Source organism: Paramormyrops kingsleyae, chromosome 5, assembly GCF_048594095.1.
Source record: "Paramormyrops kingsleyae isolate MSU_618 chromosome 5, PKINGS_0.4, whole genome shotgun sequence".
Taxonomy (NCBI): domain Eukaryota; kingdom Metazoa; phylum Chordata; class Actinopteri; order Osteoglossiformes; family Mormyridae; genus Paramormyrops; species Paramormyrops kingsleyae.
Genome location: NC_132801.1, coordinates 3,325,157 through 3,341,779, shown reverse-complemented (window position 1 = coordinate 3,341,779; position 16,623 = coordinate 3,325,157). Strand labels below are relative to the sequence as shown.

The 16,623-nt window shown below is 51.1% G+C and overlaps 1 protein-coding gene across 1 annotated transcript in view; it reads right to left on the bottom strand.

Annotated features, from left to right (window-relative positions):
- Positions 1-3,422: 3,422 nt before the first annotated feature.
- Positions 3,423-16,623, bottom strand: part of cox10 (cytochrome c oxidase assembly factor heme A:farnesyltransferase COX10) — a 34,910-nt gene continuing 21,709 nt past the window's right edge. Inside the window, exons 5-7 of the mRNA XM_023817036.2 lie at positions 13,688-13,758; positions 5,868-6,100; positions 3,423-4,321 (exon numbers count right to left, since the gene is read on the bottom strand). Coding sequence (XP_023672804.2) covers positions 3,897-4,321; positions 5,868-6,100; positions 13,688-13,758 — 729 coding nt within the window. The 3' untranslated portion in view covers positions 3,423-3,896. The remainder of the gene's footprint in view (positions 4,322-5,867; positions 6,101-13,687; positions 13,759-16,623) is intronic.

Here is a 16,623-nt window from a genome sequence, read left to right as displayed (position 1 = left end):
AAGGCGCGAAACATGAATGCAGTTTCACTGATAAACTGTCTTTTCTTGTAATTTCTAAAATCTAGATATGATTTAAATGAATTAATTACACTTAATTATATTAGCTTTATCATAAATTATACTATCTTATACTAGTTACCGCTGACAGTGGAATTTTAACTACGACACCAACAAATTCAACGGCATTTCATTTCAGTAAAATGCCCCAAATGCAATGTTCACGAGGTTAACATAAGTCTATTTTTGTCATTCACGTGTTTGTGGGGTTTTTAATCCGTTCTATGAGAGATTCATTCCATATATGTCGGTGTATTGCAATGTCTTAGATATATAAGACTTTTGGGTGGACCACTTCCGAATTGTACAATTTTAGCTAAATTACAAAACGGTTATTAAATGCAGGCCTAACTATTAATAAGAGACCGCAAAGCCACACTGCCCCGGAAATAGCCGTTTTAACCAGAAGCATAATTTATGCGACCACATTAAGAGGGAACATTAGAAGAATAAGGGGGGGTGGGGGGGAAATACGGGACATAATTATTCGACCGAAAGAGCACATTTTTCTACACGTTTATAATGCGTGGGGTGTGGAGTTCACCTAAAATAATGAAAAAGGTCTTCGTGAAATATGAGAGTATTAAAAAGGAACTCGACTTCTGTCTGTTCTCCTTCATAAAGGAAAGAACCGTCTGTGGACGTAAATCCCGTATCACACACTAAACAGCGCTCACCTCGCATGGACCACGTCGCTGTTTGAGACAAATTCATATCTGCTAGCCATTAAATCAGAGAATCACGCCAGCGCCCCGGTTTACGATGAAAAACAGATTTATAAAGCACACCAACCACAGCAACTACTAGTAGGTTACTGCAGTAATAATGATAATAATGATAATAATAATAATAATAATAATAATAATAATATGAAGAAGAAGAAGCTAATTCGGTAATTATCATTCTGGTTGTGTAAGAGTTTAAAACATAACGTGCAAATTTCGCGTTATCCAGACTTAAGACATTCGGTACCAGAAAACAGGTCTTCAAGCGCGTAAGTTTCTGCTTCCCAGTAGATGATTTACCGGTATGAGTCAGAGCTTTTCACGCGGTTGTTTATATAGGAATAATCTGTGAAGTTTAATCTCTTTAAGTCTGAACGCGATCCAAATGCAATTGTGTCATTACCCCGTTATATGCGGGACTGCAGCGGGGTAAGTGCCCGGGGGCATCGCCACGCACTCCGGCGTATGAAGGGCAGCTAATCTCCGCTAATGACCTCCGACAGGCCGCTAGATGCACACATATAAGCGAAAAGAACAAGGTGTGAGGGGCCTCTTAGACTATATGTGGCATTTATGTCTAAATTGATTGAACTCGATTAAGGTTGGTTTCATTTCCGGGCCGCACCTTTCCAAAAAGAAATACACGCCGGATAAATCCATAATAAAGCAGAAGGGGAGCACGCATCCTCGCCTGGCCTCGGAGGGAGGCGACCCGAAACGGCCCGTCGCCGCCCTGCATCGGAGGGGCACTGGGATCGTCAGGGGGCGCCGAGATGCCGGGGAGGGTGTGTTCTCTGTACGTCCCCAATTTGTTTTAAAATTAATTACTTCCCGCTTTCCTAGATTGACTGTGGCCCGTTCATTAGAAACAACAAGGTATCGGTACGGGGACAGCGGAGGTCGGTAACCCAGGTATTATTTTTAGCGTCACTGAGCTGATATTTAATATAATTAATTTACACTGGATTTAAGACGTCCTTCCCACTTTCATGACACTTTCCCCAACTCTGGAATTTACCAATTTACTGTTTATAACAAATGATGATGCACTGAACAAATAACAGTCGCTCTTAATGGAATTCCCATGCATCGATCGAGGTTTCAACTATTTAAATATATCTTTAAGCGCTAACAGGTGTTCAACACATTTTGCGTTCAAGATAAAGGGGAAAAAAGAGGAGATTCGTGCCCGAAAGCGGCCGCTTTTTCCATCACTGGCTCACAGATGCTGGCGGCCGCGTACATTAAAGTCGGGGCGTCGTGGGTGTTGATTTCGCTATGGGGAACTTCAAGTCCTCACCTGCATCTACCGTGGATCACAGATTAGTCGATTTGCGTGATTTTGTATGGGGGAGGGTCCGATTTTTAAACATGAATAACATTTTGGTCTAACGAAATAAGACATAGCTACAATACTCACAGAGTAACTCAGAAACGAAGAATGGGGAAATTGCCGTAAAAGTGGTCAGGAACACGAGCTATACATGGGCTTGCAATGACTTAACAGAAGCGACAGTCAGGGTCACTCCTGGCTGGACTTACCAGTAAAGTTTGGACCCAAAAGTGGCCTGCCGGGGAAGCAGTAACGGAGCATCCGGATGACGGGAAACATCCAGAACCATCTCAGAAGGCCACATCGTGGAGTGTTGCGGAGACGCAAGGAGACTAGACAGGTCGAGGCAGGGAGGGGGGAAAGAAATGGGCCGGGGGGGGTGGGTGTCCATGTTCACAGCCACCCAGATGGAGCGGATGCTGAAAGACCCTGGCTGCCGCCGATATCTGATACACACTTAACCCCCCCCCTCCAACAGCTGGACCGCTCCCTATAACTACCCCCCCCCCCCTAAACATGACCCCCATAGCAGCAAAAATACCAGTGCCACTTCATAAAAAGGGGTGGGGGGCATGGCAACACACTGGCAGACAGAATGTCCCCTGGGGGGCATGGTAACACACTGGCAGACAGAATGTCTCCTGGGGGGGGCATGGTAACACACTGGCAGGCAGAATGTCCCCTGGGGGGGGGGGCATGGTAACACACTGGCAGGCAGAATGTCCCCTGGGGGGGGGGCATGGTAACACACTGGCAGGCAGAATGTCCCCTGGGGGGGGCATGGTAACACACTGGCAGGCAGAATGTCCCCTGGGGGGGGCATGGTAACACACTGGCAGGCAGAATGTCTCCTGGGGGGGGGCATGGTAACACACTGGCAGACAGAATGTCTCCTGGGGGGGGGCATGGTAACACACTGGCAGACAGAATGTCTCCTGGGGGGGGCATGGTAACACACTGGCAGGCAGAATGGCAGGATGGTATGGAGACTGTAGGACAGAGGTTGTCGTGGTTACAGACAGCCGGCTAGGTGGCAAATGCCGATTAAGGAAAGAGTAACCAGCCACGGTGAAACCAAACCCTAACCCAGGCGGGAGGGGGCTGAGCTAAAATGGGGACTTACAAGTGCAAATCAGATGGTGGGGGGGGGGGGGGGCACATCCTCTGGAGAAAACAGTATTAGCCAAGTAACTGAAAACAATGTAAAACGATAAACTACACATCCTTGGATGGAGAAATGTTTTATAAATGATCAGACGGCGTTAAACCCAGAAACCCAGAAACACACCAAGACAGGAGGCGAGGGAGACCAGCGCTGGTTCTTTATTGGTGTGGTACAGGGCTGCCATCCACATACAGTATGTCAGAGCGCAGAATCGCGTAACAGCAGCGGTGATGTCGCATCACATCACAGCACTAGAAACTAGGCTTTCCTAGAGAACTGAGGAGTTTACAAGCCGGCCAGGACTGAGACAGAGATCGGCACACATTCGTTTAGCTCTGTAAATAAACATCAAGCAGCCAGCCGGCTGTATGCATCACTAGTGTGTGAATAAATTAATGCGCGGGTGGCCGTGTGCATACACACGCATAAACACACACACGCACGCTCGAGTGCACACACAAACACACACACGCACATAGAAATGATTGATTACAAGATCCCTGAAATCATAACATTTTGAGTTACTCTTGTTAAAGCGGTTCCCAATTGTCACTATCCTCCAATCCAGATGTGCGAGGGGGGGGGGGGATGGGGGAGTGACAGGCAGGGCCAAGGGTTAACTGTCCTGGACCTGGCCCCCCACCGTGGTCTGGGCCCCCCCATGCTCGCCACGTGGCTTCTTGCAGGTGATGAGGAGGAGGAGGAGCATGGGCAGGTGCCAGAGGCTGCAGAAGAAGAGGCGCCGTGCGCTGGCGCGTTCTCCGTCCCGCTGGAAACGTAGCGCCAGGTAGCCGATGTACAGGTTGATGGGCAGCGAGATGAGCGGAAAGGTCCAGGTAGAGAGGCCCAGAGGGGGCGCCAGAGCGCTGAGGCCCATCAGGGCCAGGCTGTGTCGCAGGGCCACGCGCCGACACAGCGCCGGGTGTGTCACCGACATCATGCGGTATCCGCCCCGGGAATAATCCTCACGCAGGTTCCAGCTCAGCGAGTTGAAGTGGGGGAATTGCCATGAGTACAGGAACGCCCCCAGGAGGAGGGCACCTGCAGCGGAGGGGGACAGAAAACAGCAGAAATTAGGGCTGAACAAGCAATGGAATATTTATTACATTTACGATTTTGGCTTCTGACGATTCTCAAAACAAAATCGCGATAAAACAATTATTGTGCCACATTTCATTTCGCAGTGATGCCCCTGTTTTGTCTTGTGTTATAAATCCAGTGCACCCCTTTCCAGACCCTTTCCTGTTTCTCAGCGGAATTTTTAAAGTTCAAGGAAATCTGCTAAAAGGACAAGTTTTTTATTTGGTTAAATGCATGGTATTTCAAAAATCAATGAGTAATCATGCTAAACAATCATGATTTCAATACTGACCAAAATAATCGTGATTATGATTTTATCCATAATCGAACAGCCCGCATAAAGTGTCACATACGGACTGACAGAGATAGAGAGAGACAGTGAGAGAGAGAAAGACAAAGAGACTGACTGACATCAACTGAGAGAAAGAAAGAAAGAACAGCCAAGACAGACAGACAGAGAGACAGACAGAGAGAGAGAGTGGGGAGAAACAGAGAGAGAAAGATGAAGACAGACAGACACAGAGAAACAGACAGACTGATAGAGAGAAACAAACAGACAGACAAGACTGATAGAGAGAAACAAACAGACAGACAGACAGACAGACTAACAGGCAGACTAACAGGCAGACAGAGGCGGGGGGCAGCTGTTGGACCCTTGGGCCAGGTGCTTAACTGGATTCTTCAGTAAATATCCGGCAATAAAACCACGAGAAACATGAAGCTGCGCCTCACCCCGTGTAAACATAACAACGCTATCATTTACTGGCAGCTGACACGCCACGTTAGCGTGGCTGTGGGGAGTTTGGGCCGGCACCTGCCTGCTCATGGCAGCTTGTACCAGCGAGCAGAACCCGGGCCGCTTAGGTGGAGGGCAGCCAGCTGTGGCCAGGGAGATAGGTATAGGCAGACAAAGGTACTGGGAATTTGCCAGGAAAGTGTTTTGGTCATGCAGCGCGTCAGGCATTTCCTCAGCGATCCAGCCTGGTGGAGGAAGGCAAGGCGCTATACAGCAAGGCGCTATACAGCAAGGCGCTATACAGCAAGGCGCTATACAGCAAGGCGCTCAGAAAGAGACAGAAAAGCTGCTGTACCGGGAGACAGCAAGCCTTGGGGGGGCAGGTTAACTGGAGCTAAAAGATACTTTTATTGTTAAGCAGCTTAAACAAAACAGGCAAACAAAAATAAGCAAAACAAACAAGCGAACAAAAGCAAACGCGTTTCTGTAAATATTATTCCACCTCGTCAGTGAATGGCCAAAACATATCCTCCAAAATCAGATCTGCACCGCGTGGCTGGCAGTTGCCACGGCGCCCGGACCCAGGACACCGCCTCCCAGTCTCTCCAGCCACACTCCCGGCATCACCTCCCTCCCATAGCCCCCACCATCAAGTTCACCATCACTTTACATGTCAAGGTTGGGGGTGGGTGAGGGGGTGGCAGCAGGAAGGCGAAGACGCTGTGTCCTAACACAACAGAGAACATTGGAGAAGATAGAGGAGCAGCATACCTGCATCCAGCGAGCCGGTGGCGGCGGTCCAGCCCATGATGGGGGGAATGGCACCCACCAGAGCCCCCACCCAGGTGTTGGCGATGCTCAGCCTCTTGAGTGGTGTGTAGCAGCAGGTGTACAGCACGATGTTAAGGGCCCCCAGGAAGCCGGTCAGGGGGTTTACAGCCAACGCGAGGAGGCCCACGCCCGGCACGGCACAGGAGGCGGCGAAAGCCACGGCGTGGAGGGGGCTGGGGGGGCAGGGCGAGGGGAGCGGTTAGGGTTAGGGTTAGGGTTAGCGGAAAGGTCCCCATGTCCGATGACGTTAATCATCACACCCAGCTTGCGGCTCTGAAATTCACCAGAAAACTGTTAAACAGCTGCAGGACGTGAACAGCTAAACAGGCACTCAGGGATAAGGGGGCCGAGTAAACACAGGCCAACCCCCCCAACCCCGGACACCCCATCACTGTGCTCTTACTCACGCAGGGGCACACACGCACGCACGCACACACCTGCTCCATTCCCTTCCTGCTGGCATGGTCTCCCATACAGTAGTAGATAGACATGCAGATGTGCAGCCTGAAGACTGCCCCCTGCAGTCCGCTAGGGCGTCTGCGTCTGTGGACCATTGTTTATTCAGCGCCATGGCAGTGGGGGCCTGGCCGGTCCTTCACACAGAGCCCACACAGGGACGTCTTAAAAGCCTGAAGTTACCTTTGAAGCTACACATTCACCCCCCACCTTTGAGATGAGAGACAAAAAGGCCCATCAGATAAGAGTTTTCCTGCCAGTGTTCCCTAAGGGGGGGTAAACTGCACAGACAGACTCTGAAACTGGACCTGCTTTGAGAAAGCCGGTGGGGGGGGGGGGGGGGTCATGGGGAAACACCCAGCGGATCAGGCAGGGATTAAAATGCTGACTATGTGCAGCTCGACACACTGGGTCGATGGAAATCCGGGATTTTATATCACTGCCGTCGAGGCCGCCACACGCACCACTGTGGGGGGGCCCTGTTACCCCGCCCCCCCAAAAAAAGATCATGTCACACAGCTTGGGGTGGGGGCCACATATACAACCTCAGGTCGTCTTTCCACTACAACACGGAAGACCACCCCCCCCACACGCAGGCGAAATGCCACAGTGGGAGTTAAACCCCCCAGGAAAGGAGGGAGAAGAGCGGCGCTGCGGCCATGTGCCCCCAAACTCACGGACACTACTTTGATGGGGGCAGAGCGAAGGTTATCGGGCCTGGGCCGAGACCTGTGTGTCTAGCGGCCCCTCCCCGTTACTCAATCGAACCCGGGGCCTGGGAGGCCTCCTCATCCCTCACGGCTGTCATCCCACCCGGGGTAGGAGCAAACATTTAGCAATCTTAAGCGATCTTCAGCTGGCCGAGCGAGGAAGCCAAACATCGCTATCTGACCGAGGGGGGTGAAAGGTCACTTTGATCACATGGCAAGGCTAAATATCCTGTCATTTCTGAACTAAATCTAGACAAAAAAAATCTGATTACTAAAAAAGTCTATATCTCTGTGTGACAACACATTAGTGAAGGTGGTGATGGGGGGGGGGGGGGTTAGTGGCAGAACATTTAGACCGAGAACCCAACATGAAGGAACGAGTCCATTCAACCGCAGCTGTGCTCAGAACGCTTCCACACGCTAAAGCAGGGCCACCCAAACACTATCCCTAACCCTCCACGCTTCCACACGCTAAAGCAGGGCTACCCAAACACTATCCCTAACCCTCCACGCTTCCACACGCTAAAGCAGGGCTACCCAAACACTATCCCTAACCCTCCACGCTTCCACACGCTAAAGCAGGGCTACCCAAACACTATCCCTAACCCTCCACGCTTCCACACGCTAAAGCAGGGCCACCCAAACACTATCCCTAACCCTCCACGCTTCCACACGCTAAAGCAGGGCTACCCAAACACTATCCCTAACCCTCCACGCTTCCACACGCTAAAGCAGGGCTACCCAAACACTATCCCTAACCCTCCACGCTTCCACACGCTAAAGCAGAGCCACCCAAACACTATCCCTAACCCTCCACGCTTCCACACGCTAAAGCAGAGCCACCCAAACACTATCCCTAACCCTCCACGCTTCCACACGCTAAAGCAGAGCCACCCAAACACTATCCCTAACCCTCCACGCTTCCACACGCTAAAGCAGGGCTACCCAAACACTATCCCTAACCCTCCACGCTTCCACACGCTAAAGCAGAGCCACCCAAACACTATCCCTAACCCTCCACGCTTCCACACGCTAAAGCAGGGCCACCCAAACACTATCCCTAACCCTCCACGCTTCCACACGCTAAAGCAGGGCCACCCAAACACTATCCCTAACCCTCCACGCTTCCACACGCTAAAGCAGGGCCACCCAAACACTATCCCTAACCCTCCACGCTTCCACACGCTAAAGCAGAGCCACCCAAACACTATCCCTAACCCTCCACGCTTCCACACGCTAAAGCAGAGCCACCCAAACACTATCCCTAACCCTCCACGCTTCCACACGCTAAAGCAGGGCTACCCAAACACTATCCCTAACCCTCCACGCTTCCACACGCTAAAGCAGAGCCACCCAAACACTATCCCTAACCCTCCACGCTTCCACACGCTAAAGCAGGGCCACCCAAACACTATCCCTAACCCTCCACGCTTCCACACGCTAAAGCAGGGCCACCCAAACACTATCCCTAACCCTCCACGCTTCCACACGCTAAAGCAGGGCCACCCAAACACTATCCCTAACCCTCCACGCTTCCACACGCTAAAGCAGAGCCACCCAAACACTATCCCTAACCCTCCACGCTTCCACACGCTAATGCAGAGCCACCCAAACACTATCCCTAACCCTCCACGCTTCCACACGCTAAAGCAGAGCCACCCAAACACTATCCCTAACCCTCCACGCTTCCACACGCTAAAGCAGAGCCACCCAAACACTATCCCTAACCCTCCACGCTTCCACACGCTAAAGCAGGGCCACCCAAACACTATCCCTAACCCTCCACGCTTCCACACGCTAAAGCAGGGCCACCCAAACACTATCCCTAACCCTCCACGCTTCCACACGCTAAAGCAGAGCTACCCAAACACTATCCCTAACCCTCCACGCTTCCACACGCTAAAGCAGAGCCACCCAAACACTATCCCTAACCCTCCACGCTTCCACACGCTAAAGCAGAGCCACCCAAACACTATCCCTAACCCTCCACGCTTCCACACGCTAAAGCAGAGCCACCCAAACACTATCCCTAACCCTCCACGCTTCCACACGCTAAAGCAGAGCTACCCAAACACTATCCCTAACCCTCCACGCTTCCACACGCTAAAGCAGAGCCACCCAAACACTATCCCTAACCCTCCACGCTTCCACACGCTAAAGCAGAGCCACCCAAACACTATCCCTAACCCTCCACGCTTCCACACGCTAAAGCAGAGCTACCCAAACACTATCCCTAACCCTCCACGCTTCCACACGCTAAAGCAGGGCCACCCAAACACTATCCCTAACCCTCCACGCTTCCACACGCTAAAGCAGGGCCACCCAAACACTATCCCTAACCCTCCACGCTTCCACACGCTAAAGCAGAGCCACCCAAACACTATCCCTAACCCTCCACGCTTCCACACGCCAAGGCAGGGCCACCCAAACACTATCCCTAACCCTCCACGCTTCCACACGCTAAAGCAGGACCACCCAAACACTATCCCTAACCCTCCACGCTTCCACACGCTAAAGCAGGGCCACCCAAACACTATCCCTAACCCTCCACGCTTCCACACGCTAAAGCAGGGCCACCCAAACACTATCCCTAACCCTCCACGCTTCCACACGCTAAAGCAGGGCCACCCAAACACTATCCCTAACCCTCCACGCTTCCACACGCTAAAGCAGGGCCACCCAAACACTATCCCTAACCCTCCACGCTTCCACACGCTAAAGCAGGGCCACCCAAACACTATCCCTAACCCTCCACGCTTCCACACGCTAAAGTAGGGCTACCCAAACACTATCCCTAACCCTCCACGCTTCCACACGCTAAAGTAGGGCCACCCAAAAAGCTCCCAGGAGTGATGACACTGCCATTAGTTAGTCATACTGTTTTCCCGCAGTTCACAGACTGGGCCTGAATGTTCCAGATGCAGATATGAAGTTCCTCCAGTCTTCAGTAGCTAAGTGAAGCCCCTGTTCCCCCACGGCGATATTGTGAGTGTACGTCTTCACAGCCAGCCAATCCTTTTGTGCTTGGAAGTGCACAAATGCCTTTCTGTGCCTTTGTTGTTGGGGACCAGAGGGCAGAGGCAAGCCCTAGGGTACGACCTGCCCCCCCGCCCAACCCCTCCCTAGGTGACCTCTGTGTCCTTGATGTCCCCCCATCCTGCTACTATTGCCGTCGGGTCCGGCCACATCTAAGGGTTCGGTCTGGCCTCTCTGCCCCCGCCCCCCCAGCCTTCATCAGCCCCGCCCCAAAGACCAGGGTGGTGAGCCCCTTCCAGTCAGGCCACATGGGGGAGTCTCTCAACCGAAAGCCCAAAACCGTGTCGAATTGTGGGACTGCAGTGGAGATGCGAGCTGACATGGGATGAGCGGCGGCTTGCATCACCACCCCTGCCAGGGGCGTTAAGGTAAGTTTGTGCGTGTGACAGGGAGCACAAAGAAAACAGAGAGACCAAAGACAGAAAGACATAAAGAAACAGACAGACAAGAAAGTGCGACAGACGAAAACAAAAATACACACCTCATGCAACCAAAGTACAACAAAGAAAAAAAACATACATACAACTGAACAGGTGGACAAAGACACAAATCATACAAGCAAACTCAACAACAACACAAAGAAACAAAAAGGACCATGCAGACTGCCCCCGCTTTAAGAGACTGCTCCTACTCCGCCAGACAGCTCATACATTAAAATGAACGTCAAAGTTTAAGGTTTGGAATGAGACTGGGAAATGTGTGCGAGGCTGGGATGGTCACGCTGCTACACAAAACAGCAAGGTACTATACTATACTATACCATACTATACCATACTACACTCACCTAAAGGATTATTAGGAACACCATACTAATACGGTGTTTGACCCCCTTTCACCTTCAGAACTGCCTTAATTCTACGTGGCATTGATTCAACAAGGTGCTGAAATCATTCTTTAGAAATGTTGGCCCATATTGATAGGATAGCATCTTGCAGTTGATGGAGATTTGTGAGATGCACATCCAGGGCACGAAGCTCCCGTTCCACCACATCCCAAAGATGCTCTATTGGGTTGAGATCTGGTGACTGTGGGGGCCATTGTAGTACAGTAAACTCATTGTCATGTTCAAGAAACCAATTTGAAATGATTCGAGCTTTGTGACATGGTGCATTATCCTGCTGGAAGTAGCCATCAGAGGATGGGTACATGGTGGTCATAAAGGGATGGACATGGTCAGAAACAATGCTCAGGTAGGCCGTGGCATTTAAACGATGCCCAATTGGCACTAAGGGGTATAAAGTGTGCCAAGAAAACATCCCCCACACCATTACACCACCACCACCAGCCTGCACAGTGGTAACAAGGCATGATGGATCCATGTTCTCATTCTGTTTACGCCAAATTCTGACTCTACCATTTGAATGTCTCAACAGAAATCGAGACTCATCAGACCAGGCAACATTTTTCCAGTCTTCAACTGTCCAATTTTGGTGAGCTTGTGCAAATTGTAGCCTCTTTTTCCTACTTGTAGTGGAGATGAGTGGTACCTGGTGGGGTCTTCTGCTGTTGTAGCCCATCCGCCTCAAGATTGTGCGTGTTGTGGCTTCACAAATGCTTTGCTGCATACCTCGGTTGTAACGAGTGGTTATTTCAGTCAAAGTTGCTCTTCTATCAGCTTGAATCAGTCGGCCCATTCTCCTCTGACCTCTAGCATCAAGGCATTTTCGCCCACAGGACTGCCGCATACTGGATGTTTTTCCCTTTGCACACCATTCTTTGTAAACCCTAGAAATGGTTGTGCGTGAAAATCCCAGTAACTGAGCAGATTGTGAAATACTCAGACCGGCCCGTCTGGCACCAACAACCATGCCACGCTCAAAATTGCTTAAATCACCTTTCTTTCCCATTCTGACATTCAGTTTGGAGTTCAGGAGATTGTCTTGACCAGGACCACACCCCTAAATGCATGAAGCAACTGCCATGTGATTGGTTGATTAGATAATTGCATTAATGAGAAATTGAACAGGTGTTCCTAATAAACCTTTAGGTGAGTGTATACTATCATACAGCATGCAGAACGCACTAGGTAGCGTAACACCTTCAGGCATATTCCCTCACGAAATATATTTTTACATTTACATATATTTTAATGTCCAAGTTGTCGTACACGGCACAGACTAAGTTGTGGACAATCTGTACAACCAAACTCCAACCATACAAAGTATGGCTGGGAAATCAAATCAATATCACGATTAACTGAATATTTTACCTCGATTACGACTGATGATTATTTGCATTAATTGCAAACAAAATTTACCAACTAACTTACAATGGAAACCGTTTATAGTGATTATGTGTGTGAAATTGATCACTATAATTTTTCTTTTTCTCGGGCAGATTTCCATCTAATTGACATTTGCATATTTATTACATGCATATAAGATAGTGAAACTGACAGTGTTGCTATTCACTGAATTTTATTCTTTCAAAATACAGTACAGCTGTCTCAGACACTTTTCAAATTACAGTACTGCACAAATGACATCAATGAACTTTGTAAAATTCAAATAAGCTATAATACAGTACATACTGTATAATACTGTACATAAAATGCAGCTTATTGTAGTTTTGGTGCTGCATCTCATTGGCTCGTTTTTGACAGTTTATCATAAAGTTTGATTAGTCCATTTCCGTAATTGAGAGAAAATTACTTTCTTTTCCTGTCATGTTTTCTGTGCACGCAGCATTAGCCTCGGGTAGCTAGCAGAAGCAGACGGGTTACAGCAAGTAAAAACAAGAAGTAGAATTACTGTAATTTATTTTTTGTTATGTATAAAAAGACCCAAAATGAACACACTGAGTGGACTACTTGATTACTATAAGCAAATTATTTAAACGGTATTTGTATAGGAATGATTCTGTTCCAAGCTTTTTGATCCATATAAGTGCTTGATCACTATAAACAGTTTCCACTGTATTTTAAATATTGCTAGTGGTGAAACCGATTGGTGGTATTACCTTTGGTAGCTGAAACTGTATTGTCGCACTGTTTACATTTGACCTCTTGTTAGGTGTCGTCTTCACTAAAGCCACAATGTGTCCAAACCACGGACACGGATGCTTATGTTTGGTACAAACTACTGGAGTCTAACTGAATGGGGAGGAGTCATGTGACAACGGACACGGTAGTATGTTTTTACGGGGACAGTACATGAACACACAATGCGGTAAGTATTATATTTTTAAGTATTAACAGAAAAAGGAAAAAAAACTAATTAACTGGAATGGGCAAGACTACGTCGATTAGAGGTTCTGAATGTCGGTTTTGATCAATTGCCCAGCCATAATACAAATACGCACGTAATACACAAACATACAGCCAAATAACAATCACACAAAGAAACAAAAACACAAACACAAACATACAGCCAAAAATAGCAAAGCAACAAAAACATACAACCAAACAATAATCATTCAAATTAAAAAAACCCACAACCAAATAATCAAACACACAGTCGGGTTAGAGTACAGCCGCACCCTCCGCTCCTGTGCGACTGACGGATGGAGCTGTTCAGACAGGGACCTGAGACCTTCATGGCGTGTTGCAAGCGGACGTACCTGATCTGGCCCCTGACCAGCGGTCGGTTCTTTGTTCGGTTCATATTGGAGTCAAATGGCACCTCGAAGTACTGTGGGGTGGGGGGGAGAGAGGAGGGGTTAGAATGGAGACACATAACACATGGACACAAACACGCACACATATATACACGCAAAAGTGTTTGCGAGCACGCACATACACACATGCACACACTCCATCCATCCATCCATCCATCCATCCGCAGATCCTGGTCAGGCCCATGGGGGCGGAGACACAGGCCGAGTGCCATCCCATTAAAAGGGGCTGTGCCCCCCACGCCCCGGGGTCTAAAACGCAAACACATGGGGCAGGTTACTGCGCCGACCGGAAAGCATGAGGCTGATGAGGAAACCAGGCGAATCGACCCGGCCCAGAAACATCAGAGCCCACTCCTGGTGAAATATGGCGCGCATAAAACAACTAATAAACAGATACTACGCAGCCCCCCCCTCCACCTCCATGTTTAAAATCGCTCATGCGGCTGAAATGCGCTTCCAGAACCCCATATTTAGGGACCATCGGGAAGTGGTCAGACTGCAGGATGCTCATAGATCACCACACTAACTATGACAGCCCCCCCCCCAAAAGGCCGTTTGCATGACGAGCCCCTGTTTTAGCATGAGCCTGCAACAACAGGGTGGGCCCCAACACTCAGACACCCCCCTCAGCAAGACAAGACCATTTCATTGGAATAACCAGCTGTGGAGACTGTGTCTGGGGGGGGGGGTAAGGATACGCAGTCTCTCCATCCGGAAGAAGTACGTTCAGTTCAGATTGCGGTTACACCCCCACGGCCACAACCCCACCCCCAACCACCACAACCACCCCCCCAATGTCTGTTTCCCATTTCCCATCAGCCCTCAGCCCAACTCAGGCTCCCCCCAGTCCTCCCCTGAGCCGAAACAGAGTACCACTAGGCTGTGGGGTGTTTCCCAGTCTACCTGTTCCTTAACAGCATTTTCTTCTGTTTGCCCCATTCTCTATCAGTGGGGGCAGAGCTATTACTGCCCCCGCCCCATTTTAGGACGACACATGGCATGAAGCTGCTGTCTCACAATGCCAGGGCATGCCCGCCTGCTAGACGCCCGGCTGCTAGACGCCCGGCTGCTAGAAGCCCGGCTGCTAGACGCCCGCCTGCTAGAAGCCCGGCTGCTAGGCGCCCGGCTGCTAGACGCCCGGCTGCTAGACGCCCAGCTGACGCCCGGCTGCTAGAAGCCCGCCTGCTAGAAGCCCGGCTGCTAGACGCCCGGCTGCTAGACGCCCGGCTGCTAGACGCCCGGCTGCTAGACGCCCGGCTGCTAGACGCCCGCCTGCTAGAAGCCCGGGTGCTAGGCGCCCGCCTGCTAGAAGCCCGGCTGCTAGACGCCCGGCTGCTAGACGCCCGGCTGCTAGACGCCCGGCTGCTAGACGCCCGCCTGCTAGAAGCCCGGCTGCTAGGCGCCCGGCTGCTAGGCGCCCGGCTGCTAGGCGCCCGCCTGCTAGAAGCCCGGCTGCTAGGCGCCCGGCTGCTAGGCGCCCGGCTGCTAGACGCCCGGCTGCTAGACGCCCGGCTGCTAGACGCCCGGCTGCTAGGCGCCCGGCTGCTAGGCGCCCGGCTGCTAGACGCCCGGCTGCTAGACGCCCGGCTGCTAGACGCCCGGCTGCTAGGCGCCCGCCTGCTAGAAGCCCGGCTGCTAGACGCCCGGCTGCTAGACGCCCGGCTGCTAGACGTCCGAGTTGATATATATTTGGTAATTTACAAACAATTAACTGAGCATGGAGGCATCTGAGGAACTAGTAGGAGGAGGAGGAGGAGGAGGAGGTGCACTGATGACAGCACGTTGCTGCACCCACCATGCGACAAATCACCTCGAGGATGAGAGCCTGAGTGCAGCCATGCGGCAGGTGATACCTCAGTAGCACATCAGTCCGAATGGACCAGTGAGAGGTTTTTCCAGTGGCTGGAGAGGCAATCCTACCACCAACCCTCAAGTTGGGAACTAGGACCCAGTAAAAATATCACTTGCTCATAAAAGTCAGACTATAAGAGCCGTTAACCGGATTTTCTTTTCACCTGAAAATGGGACCGAACATAAGACACTTCGCGGCTGAACTCGGGACAGCCGCCTGCTCAGAATCCAGGCCTGCAGGGAGTGGTTAGCCGGGGGCGGGGCCAGAGAAGGCCGGGCCTTGATTAGACCGCCAACGCCTCCGCGCAGCGACCTTCCAGATGGAGAGAGCGGAAGCTGGGGCCGGGGGTGGGGGGGGAAGCAGAGAACAACCTCTGTACCAAGCGCCATTCAGTGAGTACAGGCCCAGGAAAGCAATGCAGGCCAGGGAGGCGCTCCCTAGTCGTCAACGGGAGTCGTACAAAGACATGATGGCTAGCAGGGGACTGCTGACATCACAGAGACCCGCTGGACTAGAGTCCTGGTGAGACTCCTGTGTCCTGATGACATCACTGCCCCTAAGACACAGAGTCAAAGTGGGGCAAAGCCAGGTGTTGGTGCTTGTCACTCAGCTGCCACCCCCAGCCACGATGAGCTCATACTGAGGGACCTGTCTATGTCTAAGCTCTAAGATCACACGGGCACGTTCACCATGTCAATGTCACACCCTCTGAACAAAGCAAACATGCAACATCTCCATCTCAATATGTACACACAGCAGCTCCCGTGCACCAAGCCATACAGTGCAAAAAGCCTCCTAAAGGGGGCGACAGTGAGGTCTCACCCAGGGGCTCGGACCAATTCACAAAGCGGACAGGACGAAGTGCGGCTTCTGTCTGATCGTCCGTACCGTGGAACTGGAGTCAGGTAACTGGGGGGACATTTGTCAAAGCGACAGGCACTGGCACCGCCTCATGGCCTGCATCCCGCAGCCGCACGCCAGCAACCCTCCTCTCAGCTCCACACAGGGAATCGCCATGCCGCTGTGG